General features: G+C 35.3%; 3 protein-coding genes across 3 annotated transcripts; all 3 read left to right on the forward strand.

The window, feature by feature from the left end:
- The first annotated feature begins 1,100 nt into the window (after positions 1 to 1,100).
- LOC108221293 (glycine-rich cell wall structural protein) lies at positions 1,101 to 1,553 on the forward strand. The gene has a single exon (XM_017395185.1). It carries the CDS (start codon positions 1,101 to 1,103, stop codon positions 1,551 to 1,553), a length of 453 nt encoding a protein of 150 aa, XP_017250674.1.
- Positions 1,554 to 3,791: 2,238 nt separating this feature from the next.
- Positions 3,792 to 6,840, forward strand: LOC108221300 (kinase-interacting protein 1). The gene is made up of 2 exons (XM_017395192.2): positions 3,792 to 3,913; positions 4,385 to 6,840. The coding sequence occupies exons 1-2, from the start codon at positions 3,820 to 3,822 to the stop codon at positions 6,838 to 6,840; spliced, it is 2,550 nt and encodes an 849-aa protein (XP_017250681.1). The 5' UTR covers positions 3,792 to 3,819.
- A 714-nt stretch (positions 6,841 to 7,554) lies between these two features.
- LOC108204984 (uncharacterized) lies at positions 7,555 to 15,751 on the forward strand. The gene is made up of 13 exons (XM_017374715.2): positions 7,555 to 7,956; positions 8,153 to 8,302; positions 8,807 to 8,977; positions 9,536 to 9,679; positions 10,443 to 10,548; positions 10,634 to 10,782; positions 10,884 to 11,009; positions 11,961 to 12,104; positions 12,301 to 12,388; positions 12,929 to 13,302; positions 13,949 to 14,269; positions 14,818 to 15,048; positions 15,228 to 15,751. Exons 1-13 carry the CDS (start codon positions 7,690 to 7,692, stop codon positions 15,360 to 15,362), a joined length of 2,406 nt encoding a protein of 801 aa, XP_017230204.1. The 5' UTR covers positions 7,555 to 7,689; the 3' UTR covers positions 15,363 to 15,751.
- Positions 15,752 to 17,036: the final 1,285 nt, after the last annotated feature.

Raw genomic sequence — 17,036 nt, forward strand, 5'->3', positions numbered from 1 at the left:
TGGCCTTTAAGTTAACCTTGCCTGACAGTTTGTTATTGCGAATTCAAATGTGAACTTCTCCGTGAAAAAATTCAATGAGCTGCATATATAAAGAGTGCGTGACATGAGCTAGCTACCGCAATTTCTGGCACAATTTGGAATGCTATACAGATTTAAGTTTTTTTACAACATAATAATCACCCAAACTTTAATACGAGTATGGCCCCAAAATGATTCGTCTATGGAAACAATAGTTGTTACAGTTCCGTTCACGATTAATAACTAGTCCGTCACTAGCTAGTTAAAGAACATCGCACTTGAATAATTTTAAAGTGGAGGGAATGATTTCACAGTGATTCCATGATGAAGAACAGTGGAAGTGGTTGGGGTTGGTCGAAAAATAAATAAGCAGTAACTAGTACTCGTATGTTTAATTTTTGTTGCAGAGTAAGTATGTTCATGGACCCTCCATCTGGCGAAGCTATTTATTTACTCATCAGCACGAGGTCCCCCTGATAAACGCTTACTTCAGACTGCTAATTCGGCCTGCAAAAGATATGTTTAAAGATCGGAAATGTTGTTAGTTGTATACTTGTTTCGGTTGTAAAATTTTATGAAAAACATTTAGACATGGTTTGGTATATATGGCAATAATTTTTTGCTGAAAAATACGTAAAATCTTGTTTAAAAAATTTTAAAAAATGACACCATGTACTTTTGAAAAAAGTTGTTTTTCAGTATTTGCATGCCGATGTTACAAATTTGAATATCGAAACTTTTTAAATATATTACTTTTTACTGTATATATTATACCTCAAAACCGGCAAATATCAAAAAATAACCCGACAATTATCTGATTTCTTTAAAGTTATATTTAACTGCATACAAACCCTTAAAAACTGAGTATCAGTATCGATTTTTAAAAATTCAGGCATATTTCTGCAGGAAAAAAACTTCCCAGTCATTTAGTCACTGACACTGTTATGTTAATACCGTTTATCCCTGCACTATCCCACTATATAGATTCTTTTATTCTACAAGTGTCATCACATATCAAGCCAGTTACTTCTTATTCACTTCTATTTTTAACCTAAAGCCCTGAAACAAAACCTAGATTGATCATGTACCGCTTTCTTGGTGCCTTTCTTCTCTTGATTTTACTTATAAGTAACAGGGTTTTAGGCCAAGATGGAAACAGAAGATTTGGTATGGGCAGTGGTGCCGGAGGCGGTCTTGGTGGCAAATATGATACTCCTGTCGGAGGTATTGGCGGAGGTCTAGGCGGCGGCGCGGGGAGTGGAGTTGTCCGTGAGCCCGGAGGTGCGGTGATCGGAGGTGCTGGTGCAGGAGGTGGCGGTGGTCTTGGTGGTAGAGTTGGCGTTGTTGGTGGTGGCATTGGAGGTGGTGCTGGTGGAGGCGTTATAGGAGGTCAGGCTCCGAATGGCGATAGTGGCGTCGGAGGAGGGTTTGGTGCTGGAGGAGGATTTGGAGGCGGCGGATTAGGTAGCGGTGGGTTTTTTGGTGGTGGATTTGGTGCTGGCGCCGGTGCAGGATATTTTGGTGGTGGACATTAAGTTGACAATAACATGGTTTTTTAGGGCATGCATGAGTTAATTATAGTTATTATTGTTAAGATCTACTTAATTTTTATATGGATTAGCTGGCCTATATAGTTAAACAGCTAACTAACTATCATGTGCTTTGGGTTAGTTTCTTCTGTAGTGAAACAAATTTACATGGCTTATATTTTAACATTATGTTTCTCCGGTTAAAAAACGGCTAAACCACCCCAACCCCATTCATATTTTAGGAAAACACCCCAGCAGTACTGCTCTACGTCAATTTTCATTTATAACTAACTATCATGTGCTTTGGGTTAGTTTCCTCTCCGGTGAAACAAATTCCCATGGCTTATATTTTAACGATCATGTATAGATAATAGACTATCTAAACATTATGTTTCTCCGGTTAAAAAACGGCTAAACCTCCCCCAACCCAATTCATATTTTAGAAAAACTACACCCCGGCCAGCACCGCTATATGTCAATTTTTATTTATAATATTTTATTTGTGATTTGAAAAACAAATAAATACTATATATGACGCAACATAAATGAAGTTGAGATTCTGATTTTATATGTTAACTTTTGACATCCACGTTGACACCTGTCTTACCTCCATCTAGGACATCCACGTTTTTAATTTTATAAGTTAACTTTTGAAATCCAAATTGACACTGTCTTGCCGGTTATTACAATCTAAGATTTAAATTTTGAAAAAAACCAAGCAAATTTTTGGAAAACATTTATATATTTATCAAATTTTGTGAGCATACTTCTATATTTTTTCAAAATTTAAAATAATTAAAAATATAAAAATAAATTTAGGAATTCCTAGATCCACCCCTTGACATGTATGTTATATACGGTTCGATGTCGGCACCGTTCTTGACAATTCTTTGAAGTTGTTCTGCAATGCAAAATGCATATTTTCGTGTCTTGTTACCGCACTTGCATCAAGTGGCAAACAGCCAAACACTGCAGTGAAGAAATATAGAGTTGTTTCGCTCGACCCCAATTTCTACAAATCAGACATTTTATTTAATATACTTAACTTGAATTTAAAAATTTTAAAATTTGATTTTATAAAAAAACAAGATTATTTTAAAACTTATTAAATTAATAACTTTTTCCCTAATAAATTATAAATATAAAAAATTATCTTTAAATAACTTCACACTTACAGTAGTAAATAAAAAAATAATTCTTAACCAAGCCAAGCAGACCAGTCACTTTCCTCTTTTGTTGGACCGAAGCTCGTTTCTTTGATCATGTCCCACCTGGTAAATGTTCTCGGCTTCTCGCGCTGATGGTTGCACGAGCCTTTTAGACAGTTTTTGGATCCAATTGCTCTCCACAAACGACATCAAATAAAAGTTGGGCACGAATAAAAGTTGGCTCTTTCGCACAATACACCATCCAAGTCACCAAACTCAATTTATATAATAATTATGTTATTTGATTCATGAATAATTGAAATTAACAAAATACAATTTTTTAATTTACATAAATCTAGAGATAAAAATATTTTAAATTCAGATACATGACATATAATTAAAAAAAACATTATAAGAACAATATAATTATAATTAAAAATATAATTTTAAATAATTTAATGTGAATTATGTATTGTGAGATGTGTTCCACCAAATCGGTCAGTAGTTGAATTGATAATATGTATATTAATTACAGATTTTAAATCTTCTGTTGATATAATTTTCATACATAATAAAATACCTCTCACTTAAAATTGGTTGTGATATTTCATCTAATTCGTCATTCTAAAATGACAGAGATCTAATAATATAGTATATATTTTCTTTTTATCATCGATAGATTATCGTGCAGATGTACGCTCTCATCATTTGTTAATATGCATAAAATGAGGTTAATCATCTCAACAAGTTACTAGTTAGTGGATATATGTTGTAATTTGAATAAAATGTATTTAGAGGTTAACTGTGTAACTATTAACTAGCCAATTAACTAGTAGTGTAAGTGTAACTATCGTACAGTCAAAAGGCGAAACGATAAATTTGGTTCAGAAAGAAGCTCCCAGCCATGCACTGTATAGTCAATTAGCAACGTGGTGCTTTGATCTTTTCTTTCATGATTACTTGCTTTTTTTTAGAATCTATTTCTATAACACTACTTTATCGCTTTCATCACATCTGAAATAACAAATTTCATCAGCTTTAGCTTGGGTAAAGCTACATTTTAAACTTGGGTAAATTGTAAGAGAAATACATACTATTCATATGCATATGTAAAAACTTAAGCAATGTTGCAGAGAGCTGCAAGCAACGCTTATTCGTGGTGGTGGGCTAGTCATATTCGAACTAAACAATCAAAATGGCTCGAACAAAGCCTGCAAGGTAATTTTCGCAACTGATTTTGATTTTTAGATTATACTGATGCGGATTCGAATTGTGTTAGATACAGTTTTACAACTAACAAGTATCATTTTGATGGAACATGGATGAAACTTATTTTAAAAATTTTGGTTGTTACGCTCTCTCTGTCCCAATGATTTCATTACTCTTTCCTTTTTGAATGTCCCGTCCAGTTCTTTATATTTCAAACTTATCAAACATAGTAAATTTTTATGGTATAAAAATCAACCCCAGTAGATATATATTTGGGTGGGACGGAGAGAGTATTATACGTAGTAATTCTCAAAATTATATAATCCAAAAAAACAAATGACAGGTTTAAGGCAATAAAATATGCAAAAAACTTATTTTCTTATTTGTAAGATTCGCAGATAAAAGTGCTAATGCCACGACCAAACTATAAATTGTTAAAGTTTCCGTTGAGGTAACTCTTCGAACTCTTTTATGTTACAGAGATGGAAGAGAAGGTGGAGTACATCCTGAAACTCTTTCAAGAAGATGGAGACTCCTTTATAAAGAAGGCAGAAATGTACTACAAAAGGAGGCCAGAGTTTATAGAATTTGTTGAAGAATCCAGTCGGGCTTATCGAGCTTTAGCACAAAGATATGACAAGTTATCAACAGATTTACAAAATGCCAACACCACCATTGCTACTTGTCTGCCAGAGCAAGTTCAGTTTTCTATGGAAGACTACGACGATGATTATGATAAAATTAATAAAGCTCTAAAAGGTGGTGGCCCTCCAAAAGACATCGGAAAAGGTCCACCCCCTCCTAATGCTCCCAAGGTGCCTAATGCTCCCAAGGCTCCAACCAGGTCCTTGAAGGGTATTTTAAGTGATGCCTCAAAGAAACTGGTTAAAAAACCAGTAAAGCCAACTTATACTCAGATTAAGCCTAAGCCTCCTCCCAAGTCTGGTTTGACAGAGACTGAGGCCTCTGAAGAGGTTGATAAGCTTCAGAAAGATATATTAGCATTGCAGACAGTGAAAGAGTTTGTGAAGAGTTCTTATGAAAATGGATTAGAAAAGTTCCGCAAAATTGAGAGTGAGATTATGGAGAAACAAACCAGGGCTAGTAGATTATCAGATGAGTTTGGGATAACTAGTGTAATTGAGGATCATGAAGCACGAGATTTGATGGCAAAAACAGCGCTCAAGTCTTGTCAAGAGAAGTTGGTTCAACTGCAAAGTCAGCAGGATAAGTCTGGTGAGGAAGCTGAGGCAGAGATTAAAAGACTTGAGAAGGCTAATCTAAGATTGAAAGCTCTGCGACAGAAGTTCCTCCCTGATGAACCTCTTGATAATGAAATACCTGATGATCCAAAGGCACTAGCTGGAACAAGCATAAACCAGGAGGTTGGCCTAGAGGGACAGAAATTGGAGGCAATGATAGAGAAGATTAAAGAACTTGATGAATCGAGTGGTTCTATGACAGTGACAGAACTAGCTGAGAAGATAAATGAACTTGTGAATCAGGTGATTTACTTGGAAAGTTCAGTTTCATCACAGACTGTTCTAAGAAACAGGCTTCAAACAGAAGCGGATGATCTTGATGCACACATCCAACACATTGAAGATGGTAAAGCAACCACGGAAGATGGAACACTAAGTGTAAGCAAAAGAGTGAAAGATTTGGAAAAGAAGCTGAAATCAGTTCAGACTTTGAACCAGAATGTTGTGAAAAACAACACTAAACTTCAAACACATTTCACTGCTGTCAATAGTGGCCTTGATAAACTATCCGAGAAGCTTCAGACTGTAAAACCAGATGAAGAGGGGACACAAGAGACTGAAGCAGATGAAACCAAAAAGATTCAAAGTGCATCACCTAGTGAGAATCAGAAGGGTGAAGGTGGAGCAATAAATTCTGATAAACTAACCAGTATCAATATATCAGATATTGATTTTGATGATGAGGCAAACTTGCCGCAAATGCTCTTGAATGGTGTGGAAGATAAAGACAAGTTACTTAAGAAAGAATACACTACAATTATAAGAAACTACAAAGAAATCAAGAAGAAAATTCTTGACGAGGAGAAAAATAGTGATGCCCTCTTTCAAACAACATTACAAGTAAGAGAACTGAGAAATGCTGTAGCTAAGAGGGACCAAGAAATTCAATCTTTGCGAAATAAGTTACAAGAGAATGCACCAGAAGCAGGAGTCTCGACTGAAGGTGAAGATGCACATACTCAACCAGAAGTTGAAGTGGATGTGGAAATCAACAGTTTGATTAATGAAACTAATCCAGTATCACCTTTTGAGGAAAAGCTAAAGAGTCAGATTGATGAGATGCTGGATGAGAACCTTGATTTCTTCTTAAGGTTAAGTACTACATTTCATCAGATACAGAAATTCAGAAGTGGGATAACAGATTTACAAGAGGAAATCTCGGCATTTAAGACAAGAGAATCAAAGAGAGCAGACGGCATTGATATAGAATTTAAATCAGATGTGCGTGCAGTATTCAGGCACCTCAACGAGATAAAGTCTGAACTAAAAGTATGGTTAGAACAGAGCGAATCATTGAAGGAAGAAGTTGAAAGCAGACTTTCATCGTTATGCACAATTCAACAAAGAATAACAGAAGCTTTAAAGGAAGGTGCTGAAGAAGATGAGATAGCTTTCACTAGCTATCAAGCAGCAAAGTATCAGGGTGAAATTTTGACCATGAAGCAAGAGAACAAAAAGGTGAATGTGGAGTTGCAAGGAGGCATAAATAATGTAACTTCACTCCAAACTGAATGTGAGGATGCAATGAAAAAGTTGGATGAGGAATACGGACTAACAGAAAACGCTGCAAGGAACGTTAACAAGCCTGGAATTCCATTGCGCTCATTCATATTTGGTGGCAAAGAAAAGAAGAAGAAGCCTGGACTACTCTCTTACATGACACCAAAAAAGTGAAACGAAAAATAAAAGTTATATGTTTGCTATTTTCTCTCTCAGTCTTCTCACAATTCATGGTTAATAGGGCGAGGATGACATTGATATATCCTGTAAATGAGATCTAGATACAGCAGAAAGAGTAAATCTTTCATTTTCCATATGTTGTAGGGAATTTTTTGTTCTTATTGTTGAGTATGTTTAGCATCAAGGTATTTAGTTGTTTACTCAAGTTAGGAGGTACCTGTAGATCAACATTCCTTGTGAGATTCGGAACAGTTCCACATTTCGGTTTCTTCAAATGAATATTCCTCTCAGGCATTAACTCGAATGCCAGATGAACATTTTCTCTTTTGTAAACGGAGCAGTACATCTAAAACCTCAAAATGAATGTTAAGAAGACTTACAAGGATCATATTATATTCTAACAGTCCAATCTCGAGAATTCGCGGAGTCTCTCCGAAAGAATGTTGAAAACTTACCAACCTTGTTTTGAGTTTAGAGTACAGTTTTTTTTGTTACAAAGACAATCCAAGAAAAAGACCAACAAGTCCACTCACAACAAATATTTTTTGAGTTTTTTCTTTTTGCACTAAATTTCTTTTATTAAATAGTTAAAATGGCAATAGTGCTGATAAAAAAACTAACGGCACAAAATGAAACAAGGCGTTGGGTAGCGCCAAAAGCATGAGGCCTCTATAAAGAAGCCACGTGTTCTCTTCTGCAACCAAATATACAGAGACCCCCAATTCATATACTAACAAACATCTTGTTCACTTTACTCCCCTCCTTTCACTTAAACTCATCTCCCCCCCTCTCTCTCTCCCCCCCTCTCTCTCAATACTTAAGTTTAAAGCTCGAATCTTGGCCATGGACGCAGCATCGCAGCTCGGTTACTGCGGAATCGAGCCTCTCCGTCGCACATTTTCCACCACTAAAACCTCCTCGCTACTTCACCTTTCGGTTCCGAGAAGAAATCGGAAGCTTTCGAGGCGTAATCGCCTCGATGTTCGCGCCGTTGCCACGGAGCCTAAACCTACCGCCACAAAAACCTCCGGCACCGGCTCTTCCACCTCTCCGGCGAGTAGTAAACCGGTCAATGGATCCTTTAATTCCACTATTAACGGTTCTTCTACGGTATTGATCCCGCTTTTTTCAATTCCTCAGTTTCAGAGTGATTTAGATTGTTATGCAAGTCAATTGTTTAGAAACTATAAATAGGCTTGTGATCAGTTATCGACTGGTTCTTCACAGGGAGCGACACTATGTGTGTAAGTGTGAGTTGGTTAATTGATGATTAATGTGTGTTGGATGTTGATTTTTGGAATGGCAGAGAATGGAGACAGTTTCTCAGGAAATCAAGAGAGTCAGAGCTCAAATGGAAGAAAATGAGGACTTGGCAATACTAATGAGAGGACTTCGTGGTCAAAATTTAAGCGATTCTCAGTTTGCTGATGATAATATTCAGCTCCGTTTAGTTGAGGTCTGTCACTAATTACTGAATTCCGAGTTTCTGGGTTGTTTTACTTTTCTCGATTCGGTTGTGTAAGTAGGTCATTATATTTGTCTGGTGTGCACAATATCACATGCCTTTTGTGCTTTTCCAAGTACAAAAATGCTTATGGGTTAATTTTAGTTAAATTGCCCCCTCTCCTCGGGATAACATAGGTTGTTTTCTAATTTTTTGAAGTTTCATTGTTTAATTACAGTCAGCTGTATATATGGAGCAGTTCACTCTCTTTTGACCTTTTTAAGTACATGTGAAGGATGGCATTTTGATTATTTTTTTTAATAATAGTTGTTAGTGACACGAGGACACTTGAATTTGAAAGTATGTTTGCTGCTAGAAAAAGGTCAAATTGCTGAAGATTTAAGCATTTTAATCCTAGTGATGTTTACATGTTAGTCTATCCATTTAGCTTCCTTGTGCCCTTGTTCTTACAAGCAGTGGTCATAAGATAAATCATTATGGTTTTATTTTCTTCAGGTTGATGAAAGTAGTGAGTTTCTACCTATGGTGTACAATCCTGACAGCATCTCCACATACTGGGGAAAACGACCACGTGCTGTTGCAACTCGTATTATGCAGTTAACATCTGTTGCTGGAGGATTTCTTTCACGTCTTGCCTGGGATGTGATAAATAAAAAAGTTAAAGAGGTGTGGGCTGTATTTATAAATCTATACAAGTTTGGCAGTTTTATTATTTGGGATTCACAGTTTAGCACTTTGGTTACTTTTCCATGCTTCATATAATTTTTTTTTCTAGACCTCGTCCTTGTATCTCTTAATTGTCCGACTGCTTACAGTAAAACTACATCTTGGTGAAGAAATTGTGCTAACCATTTAATTGTATATAGTTTAGTATATTTGATGAGGAACAAGGAATTGAATATTCATCTGTATGTTTTATGTTATTGACTTATTGTATAACAATAGAGTTAATTGTACGTATTAGTGCTAAACCGCTTTGAAAAAGACTTCGTCTATTTTCACAGTTTCTTTTGATTTGCTCTATCTTGAGCTCTCAGACCCTTTCTTATATTGTGATTAGATACTACTGAATACTGGTAAAGCATATTGATACTGTATTATAGACTGTGAAAAGTTCGAGTAAGCATTGGCTCAATGTTTATATATTATACTGAAGTAAATAAATCTTTTTACATATTATTGTACTTATCCAATGGTTCTCTAATACTTTCTCTTTGTCATTAGAATGAAGTTACTCGAGCGATTGAGTTAAGAGAGATTGTAACCTCTTTGGGTCCCGCATACATTAAACTTGGCCAAGCATTGAGCATTAGGCCTGATATACTTTCTCCTTCAGCAATGACTGAGCTGCAAAAGCTCTGTGATAAGGTAAATATAAATTTATGGGTTCCAGCTTTATATCAGGCGTAGCTGCATCAGCTGAATATATGAAGTTGCTATGATAAATTGACTTTATCAGCAAAACTTCAAGGAAGTTCATCTGTGTGTGTGTATTTGAGGGTATTTAAGAGATATCTACAGTTGAGTAAAATCCATGCTTCTGTTACTGAAGTCACTTTCTTGCTTATCCTAAATTCAGTTGACTGATGATATGAAGTACTATGTACACAAACACACACATGACCTTTTTCAGGCACACACATGAAAACATGACAATGAGAAATCTAATATTATACAAAAAAATTAAATACTTGTATCCCTTCTGGATTACATTCACTTGTAACTTTATCCATAAACTCCTCAATTTTTTTTAAGGTTTATAGCTCCTACGCCCCTTCGAGCCAATCCATATCTATTTATTAAGGCTCAGGTTCGATTGGATATCCGATCCATTGTAATTACAATTAGTGACTTTTATATCTTTTGAATTACATATTCTTGTAACTATATCCATAAACTCCTCGCGTTCTCACCATCGCTCATTTGTTCTCGTCTTTTTAAGCTTTTACTATTATGAAATCTGCTGCACACTGGAGTAGTGTTGCAAGTACATCTATAAGCTATCTATGAGCTCAACGATTTCATTATGAGTGCAAAAATCTGTATAAAATGCATCTGTTGACCATTGTATCTAAATGGGTTGCAGGCTTGCAGCAATAGCTGACTGTTTCTTTTTCCATGCTCTTTGAAGGTTCCATCATATCCAAATGACATTGCTATGGCTCTTATTGAGGAGGAGCTCGGTCAGCCGTGGTATAACATCTACTCCGAACTTACTTCCTCGCCAGTAGCTGCAGGTAAGCTTTATATATGACTTTGAAACTTTGTTATCTACATTTCAGTATTGCAAGTGTGATGATACTTTTTTCTTATGCTTGGCAGCCTCACTTGGGCAGGTGTATAAGGGACGCCTCAAAGAAAATGGAGACTTGGTAGCTGTTAAGGTACAAAGGCCTTTTGTTCTTGAAACCGTGACTGTTGATTTGTTTATCATCAGGAACTTGGGATTGGTACTTCGTAAGTTTCCTCAGGTAGGCTAGTCGAATCCTACCCTTTGCTTCACTGTACTTAATTGTCTTATTTTGTGCTTGTAAAGGGTAAAGTGCTGTATTTAATGTTCCTTATTTTCCAGATATCCGTCGATGTGGTTGGATTGGTTGATGAATGGGCAGCTCGATTTTTTGAGGAGCTTGATTATATTAATGAGGGTGAAAATGGTACAATATTTGCAGAGATGATGAGAAAGGACCTTCCACAGGTGACTAGTACTGTCTAAACATATCTGTCCCTGACTCACTGTGCAGCATAGGATACAATTGCTAATATTATATGTTATGGAGCCGAGTTCTATTGAAAAAAGAACACTAAGGAAAATCACAGTTTTTCGTCGAAGGTCATGTTTTTTTATGGGGAATGCTGCAATGAATATACCTTTGTAGGACATGCTACGTAGGCTTACAAGCTTATATCTACCTTACTTTTTCCTGAACCTCTAGCAACAGCCGATATTTATGAGGAAACTGAAGTGTTTTCTTACAATTATTGACATTGATAACTTTTTCTTACGAATTGGTAACTGCACTTTAATACGGAATGTAGTTTTTTTTTTTTTGCCTTACCGGAATCTTTATTTTATATTACTGACACGAGTTCTTATACCATCCGTCTTCCCTAATCGTCTAGTAGGAATAGTTTGTGTTTCATAATTCTTTTACAAAACCTGTCTTATTCTTCATGTTCAAAGATGTAAAGTATCTTTATTTCAAGTATATATTGAGACACCTTTTCTGGGATCTATTTCAACTTTGAAGGTTCTGGCATGAATATAGGCAGCAATGTTGCTATTGCACCTCTAAAGTCCTTCAACAGATAGTTATGGGATCTTATATTCAATTATTTATCATCTAAGTTTAAAGAATATAGCATACATATTATTCACATACAGACTAATAGCTTGAAACAATTTTGGTTTCTATCCTCTCACATCACCAAAAACGATATTGTACTTGAAGTTAATACCTTGCATTCTCCACAACTTAAGATGAGTTATTAAATTTTTTTAATTATTTACTTTATCATAATTGAGGCATATCGTCTCTTGTGGCCTTGCACAGAGTTCTGAACACAATTTTAATTTTTCAAATGTTGACTATTCTCTCTGCTGATTCTTGAAAACAGTTTAAGATCTCTAATTGTCTGGATTTCCCAGGTTGTTGTTCCTAAAACATACACAAAGTATACTTCAAGAAAGGTTCTTACTACACAATGGATAGAAGGAGAGAAGCTCTCTCAAAGTACTGAAAGTGATGTTGGGGAGTTGGTTAATGTTGGAGTCATATGCTACCTGAAGCAGGTAACTGCTAAAATATAATGGATTATGGATCACATAAAAACATACTGTTTCTCTGTATCGCACTCGCATTGGACCCAACCCAACAGAAATGGCTGATTAATGCAATAATGCATTTTCTCCTATTTTTGATTTAGCTTTAGAATGTATGTTAAATTTCAGAGTTGGTATGAAGTGATTCTTATCTGGCTTTCTGCAGTTGCTTGATACAGGTTTCTTTCATGCTGATCCGCATCCTGGAAATATGATTCGCACTCCAGAAGGAAAGCTGGCTATACTTGATTTTGGTATTACTTTAACACTCCACAGTGCAATCTCATCTTTCAACATATATGATGTCTAAAATACAGGTGTTGGGCAAAACACTCTTTCTGTATTTCCTAATTAGATAATAATCTAGAAGAGCAGTTATCTGTATCCCATTATAATCAAGATCATAGTTCATGCATAAAAGGCTTGACTTAATCTTAGAATTTGACTTCCTCTGTGTTCAGTGTAGTGCTTCTTTTATGCAGTGTATATATTTATCTGTCAGTTAATTCAGAGAAGCAGTAGCACCGACACTAATTTCATCCTGCAATAGAGAAGTAGTATATGAATTTTGCAAAATAAAATTAGCTCTGATCTCATATATTCACCAAATTGGACTAGAAGTTAATCTTGTATTCCGAAACCAGTTTAGCATATTCAGATTGAAGTCATTTTGAGAAGTGCATGTACTTGTTGATCATTTCTTAAAATTCAAAAAAAGGCCCGTCATTATCTCCCGAAATTCAATAATCACGTTTGATTAAGAGTAGTCATTGTGTATGTTTCCCTGATTTCAGGCTTAGTCACAAAATTAACCGATGATCAAAAATATGGAATGATTGAAGCTATTGCTCACCTCATTCATCGAGATTATGGTGCTATCGTGAAGGACTTTGTCAAACTTGATTTCATTCCTGAAGGAGTAAACTTGGAACCTATATTGCCTGTTCTGGCAAAGGTCTTTGATCAGGCTCTTGAGGGCGGTGGGGCAAAAAACATCAACTTTCAAGAATTGGCATCAGATTTAGCACAGATCACGTTTGACTATCCATTCAGGATACCTCCTTATTTTGCGCTTATTATTAGGGCAATCGGAGTGCTAGAAGGCATAGCTTTAGTGGGGAATTCTGACTTTGCTATTGTAGATGAAGCATACCCATATATTGCGCAGGTATCTTGAAACTCAAACTGCCATGGTGTGATATATCTGTAGATTATTCTTTTTAATATATATATGTACTCTGTGCTTGCTTTACCCATAGAATTTATTTGGTTTATGCAATATGGATCTGGATATATAGTGGACAGAATAATATTCTTTCCACTTTCTTCAATGATCCTCTCTAATTTACAATTAATTATTTGATCATGCAAACTGATTCGAAATTTGAGTAGATACTCCAGGTACAGGCTGTGAAATTAGTTGTGTTTGAGATTGCCCTAGGCTTGGGGTAAATCGTATAGTCCTATTATATTAGGAGGAACCAGAGTGTTATTCTGAAATCTAGAAAATGTCTATTAAATTACTAAGCGATAAATGCTCAACACTTCATTTTGACCAATAACCTGCATGACTTTCAAAATGTAGCCGAGGCAGACATGTTGGTCAAGAAGTCCGGGAATTATAGATTAAAACACAACACGAAGTTCTATAATACTCCGTAATTATCATTTCTATTTAAGGTTGTGTTGTATGCCCAATTTGCTCATTAAGTTGTGTTGTATACTAGGTTTATTCAGCAAATTGATATTATTATCTTCACATGTTATATGTACCCATGAAAACAAAAGCTTAAAAGTGCAACATCTGTTTTCAGAGGCTCCTTACTGATGAATCTCCACGTCTAAGGAGCGCTTTGCGCTATACTATATATGGAAGGTCAGGAGTTTTTGACGCGGAACGATTTATAGATGTAATGCAAGCCTTTGAAAGTTTCATAACCGCTGCTAAAAGTGGAGGAGGAGAAGAGCTGAGTGGGGACATGGCTGGGCTGGGAATCGTGCAAAGCCAAACAAACTTTATGTCTCTTGGATTTCCGTCAAGTGTATCTCAGACACAGCCAATTCAAACAAGAGCAGCTTTGGCTTTTATTCTGTCTGAAAAGGGAAACTTTTTTCGAGAGTTTCTCTTGGATGAGGTATTTCTAAACCCAATTATGAGATTATTATTACCATATATTATAGTTGTTGGTATTCGTTTTTGTTGGTTTTTTGGAACAAAAAATAGAAGTAAATGGTGCATAAAGGGTGTTAGTATTCATATAAATGCCAATTCACTTCATTTATAAAAATGTTGTAAAATTCTTGTATAGGCTAGCTTATCCTATATAATTTGAAACTAATTTATGATTATGTGACTAAAGACCTACATTAAACATTGCCAGGAACATTTTTTTTAAAACTTGTTAGTTAAATTACACTGTATTTCCTGGAAGTACATTTTTTCTGCAGCACAGAACATGAGTTTTGTTTTTGATAGTCAATTAAGAACTAGTGGAAAATTTCACTCCAAATAGAATAACCCAGTGCCAGACACTACTGCTGGGACTTCTCTCAAGATTATGAAACAGACCTCATTAAATTCTGTGCATATTATATTATCTGTTCTTTCGATGTGTCCGTAGATGTCTGGAAATAATGTCATTAGAATAAAAGACAACTAACATAAAGCTTCATATGCATAAAGGTAGTGAAGGGCATTGATGCAATTACCAGACAACAGTTGGTGCAAGTGATGGCACTTTTAGGAATCGGAAATACTGCTCCAGTTTTCAGCATGGTTCCAGCATTTGGTTCCATGAGACCTGTAGGACTTTTACCAACAATAACTGAAGAGGACAAAATCATTTTAAACAATGTTCAAAAAATTGCTGACTTTCTAACTTCTGGAGCATCAACACCAAGATCATCCAATCAGGTATACACAAAGTATATTGTGCTTTATATTTAATTGTTTCATATCTAAGACACTCAAAATATAATCTGATCATATCCATTCAACTGATAATACTAATTATCATATTAACATTAAAGTTATATAAGTTCACATGTAACTTATGCATTTAACTTGCTCTGCATCATTCTTTTCTTCCACAGGTGGAGAATATTAGACAGGCGATTCAAGAGCTGCTTCCCTTATTACCAGGTCTCTCGACCACGGTACTTCCAGAGGTCCTCAATCGGTTATCTCAAAGAGTGGCAGCACGTATCCTTCGTGATGTATTCTTGTGAATTCAACACAAATTAGATAATGTGCACGCATTGCAGCTGCAAAGGATGTTTGGGATAAATGTACGAGTGGAACTTGGCTTCTGAATTTACGAGTACCGATATCGTTCTCCAAAGCAGACCAGCCAGAGTTTGGATAACATTTTTTCCAGAGGATCACCCATGATGCCCGACACTCCACAGATGTGCATATCTCTTGTACATGTTAAATATATAGCCTATATAAATTTAAGTATATATCATATATATTCAGTCTGCAGCTAAACTAATGCAGAAAGTAATTTTGTAAGAACTGCAATTTGTAAATTACTTCTTGTAAAGTTTAGAAAGTAATAAAATTTAGACGAACAAAATTTTCTTGAAAATAAAACGCGTGTTCATCAGTTCATGCAGGAGATTATTGGTCTGCAGTGTTTGCCCTTGAGTAAATCTTTGGTTGGAAAATTCTGGGTTTCTACTTTTAACTAAAGTATGAAGCCTGGTGAACACTCATGAAATTCCAAGTGCCAATTATAAAATGATACTCTAGCCTTTTAAAATGATAAATCAAAAACACTTCAACCAGTTGGTTGTAAATGAGACGCAGGTGTATGGATAATAAGTCAAGGATAAAAGAAAAGACATATTTACACCTTTAAGAGTATCTCCAAGATACTCCTAAATTAGTTCTTCAATCATAATATAAGGAAGATGAGAAAAAATAGAGCTTCAAGAAGTGTTTGGTGGCACTTAAAAATTTTAAGAGCCTTTTCTCTCTCCAATTATTTCCTCCAATTTGTACATTAGATTCCCACTACATGACAAATATTTGAATTCAAACTATGAATAAAATATAGGTTAAGAAAAAATATAAAGAGTATTGTTGGAGTTGGCACTCTTAATTAAGAGGAGTTTAATATTGTCAATTATATATAGGAACCAACTAGGAGACTCTCAGAGATGCTCTAAGATAATAATTTCAGTAGAAAATATTCATTGGACATGTTCTCAGCTGAGATCAATAGTTTATATAGGAATATGCATACCGAGGAAGGCGATCTTAAAGAAGGTTGAGTTTGCAAGTATTTAGTTGCTAGTACACGAAATTCAGGAGAAAATTCAATCTTCGCTCGCAAAGCAATTTTATTTTCCTAATTTTCACTTGTCTGTAAACAAGTTTTACTGCATCACAGTTTCCTTGTAAAAGATGTGAAGAAATACTTTGATATTTTAAGTAGAGATGACAATGGAGATATATGATCAAGATGAATGCTAACAAACAAAGAAATCTATGTAATCGTAAAAAAAATTAATATTTTGATGAGAGATGATATTGGATGTATGTACAAGATACCTGATTCAAGAAATAAATTATGTGGTAGCAGTAATTTGAAGATGAAAAGTTTCCGTTTAACATTATATTTTATCTTATTTACTCTAAAGTCATTCGATCGTATTTGTCCAGAATCGGAACGAATCGAAAATCGTATTGTTATTTAATCTAGACCGAAACAGAGCGAAATTGACTCATGGACCAAATCAGAACCAAACCAAAATAATGTTCTCTTTGTTGAAATCGATTTTTTCAAATTCAATCAAAATAAACAAATAGGTGAAGACTTTATAAATTACTTGATTCATCAACCACACCTGTTTACAATTTACTTAACTACTAATCTAATGAACTTATTTGTTTAA

This window comes from Daucus carota, chromosome 1 (assembly GCF_001625215.2).
Source record: "Daucus carota subsp. sativus chromosome 1, DH1 v3.0, whole genome shotgun sequence".
NCBI lineage: Eukaryota > Viridiplantae > Streptophyta > Magnoliopsida > Apiales > Apiaceae > Daucus > Daucus carota.

Excerpts from the sequence above, each read along its gene's own strand:
- LOC108221300 (XM_017395192.2), top strand. The coding sequence starts at position 3,820 with ATGTTGCAGAGAGCTGCAAGCAACGCTTATTCGTGGTGGTGGGCTAGT. Across the intron at positions 3,914-4,384 it reads GCTCGAACAAAGCCTGCAAG|AGATGGAAGAGAAGGTGGAG; the intron begins GTAATTTTCGCA and ends TTTATGTTACAG.
- LOC108221293 (XM_017395185.1), top strand. The coding sequence starts at position 1,101 with ATGTACCGCTTTCTTGGTGCCTTTCTTCTCTTGATTTTACTTATAAGT.
- LOC108204984 (XM_017374715.2), top strand. The coding sequence starts at position 7,690 with ATGGACGCAGCATCGCAGCTCGGTTACTGCGGAATCGAGCCTCTCCGT. Across the intron at positions 13,303-13,948 it reads CATACCCATATATTGCGCAG|AGGCTCCTTACTGATGAATC; the intron begins GTATCTTGAAAC and ends ATCTGTTTTCAG. Across the intron at positions 14,270-14,817 it reads GAGAGTTTCTCTTGGATGAG|GTAGTGAAGGGCATTGATGC; the intron begins GTATTTCTAAAC and ends ATATGCATAAAG.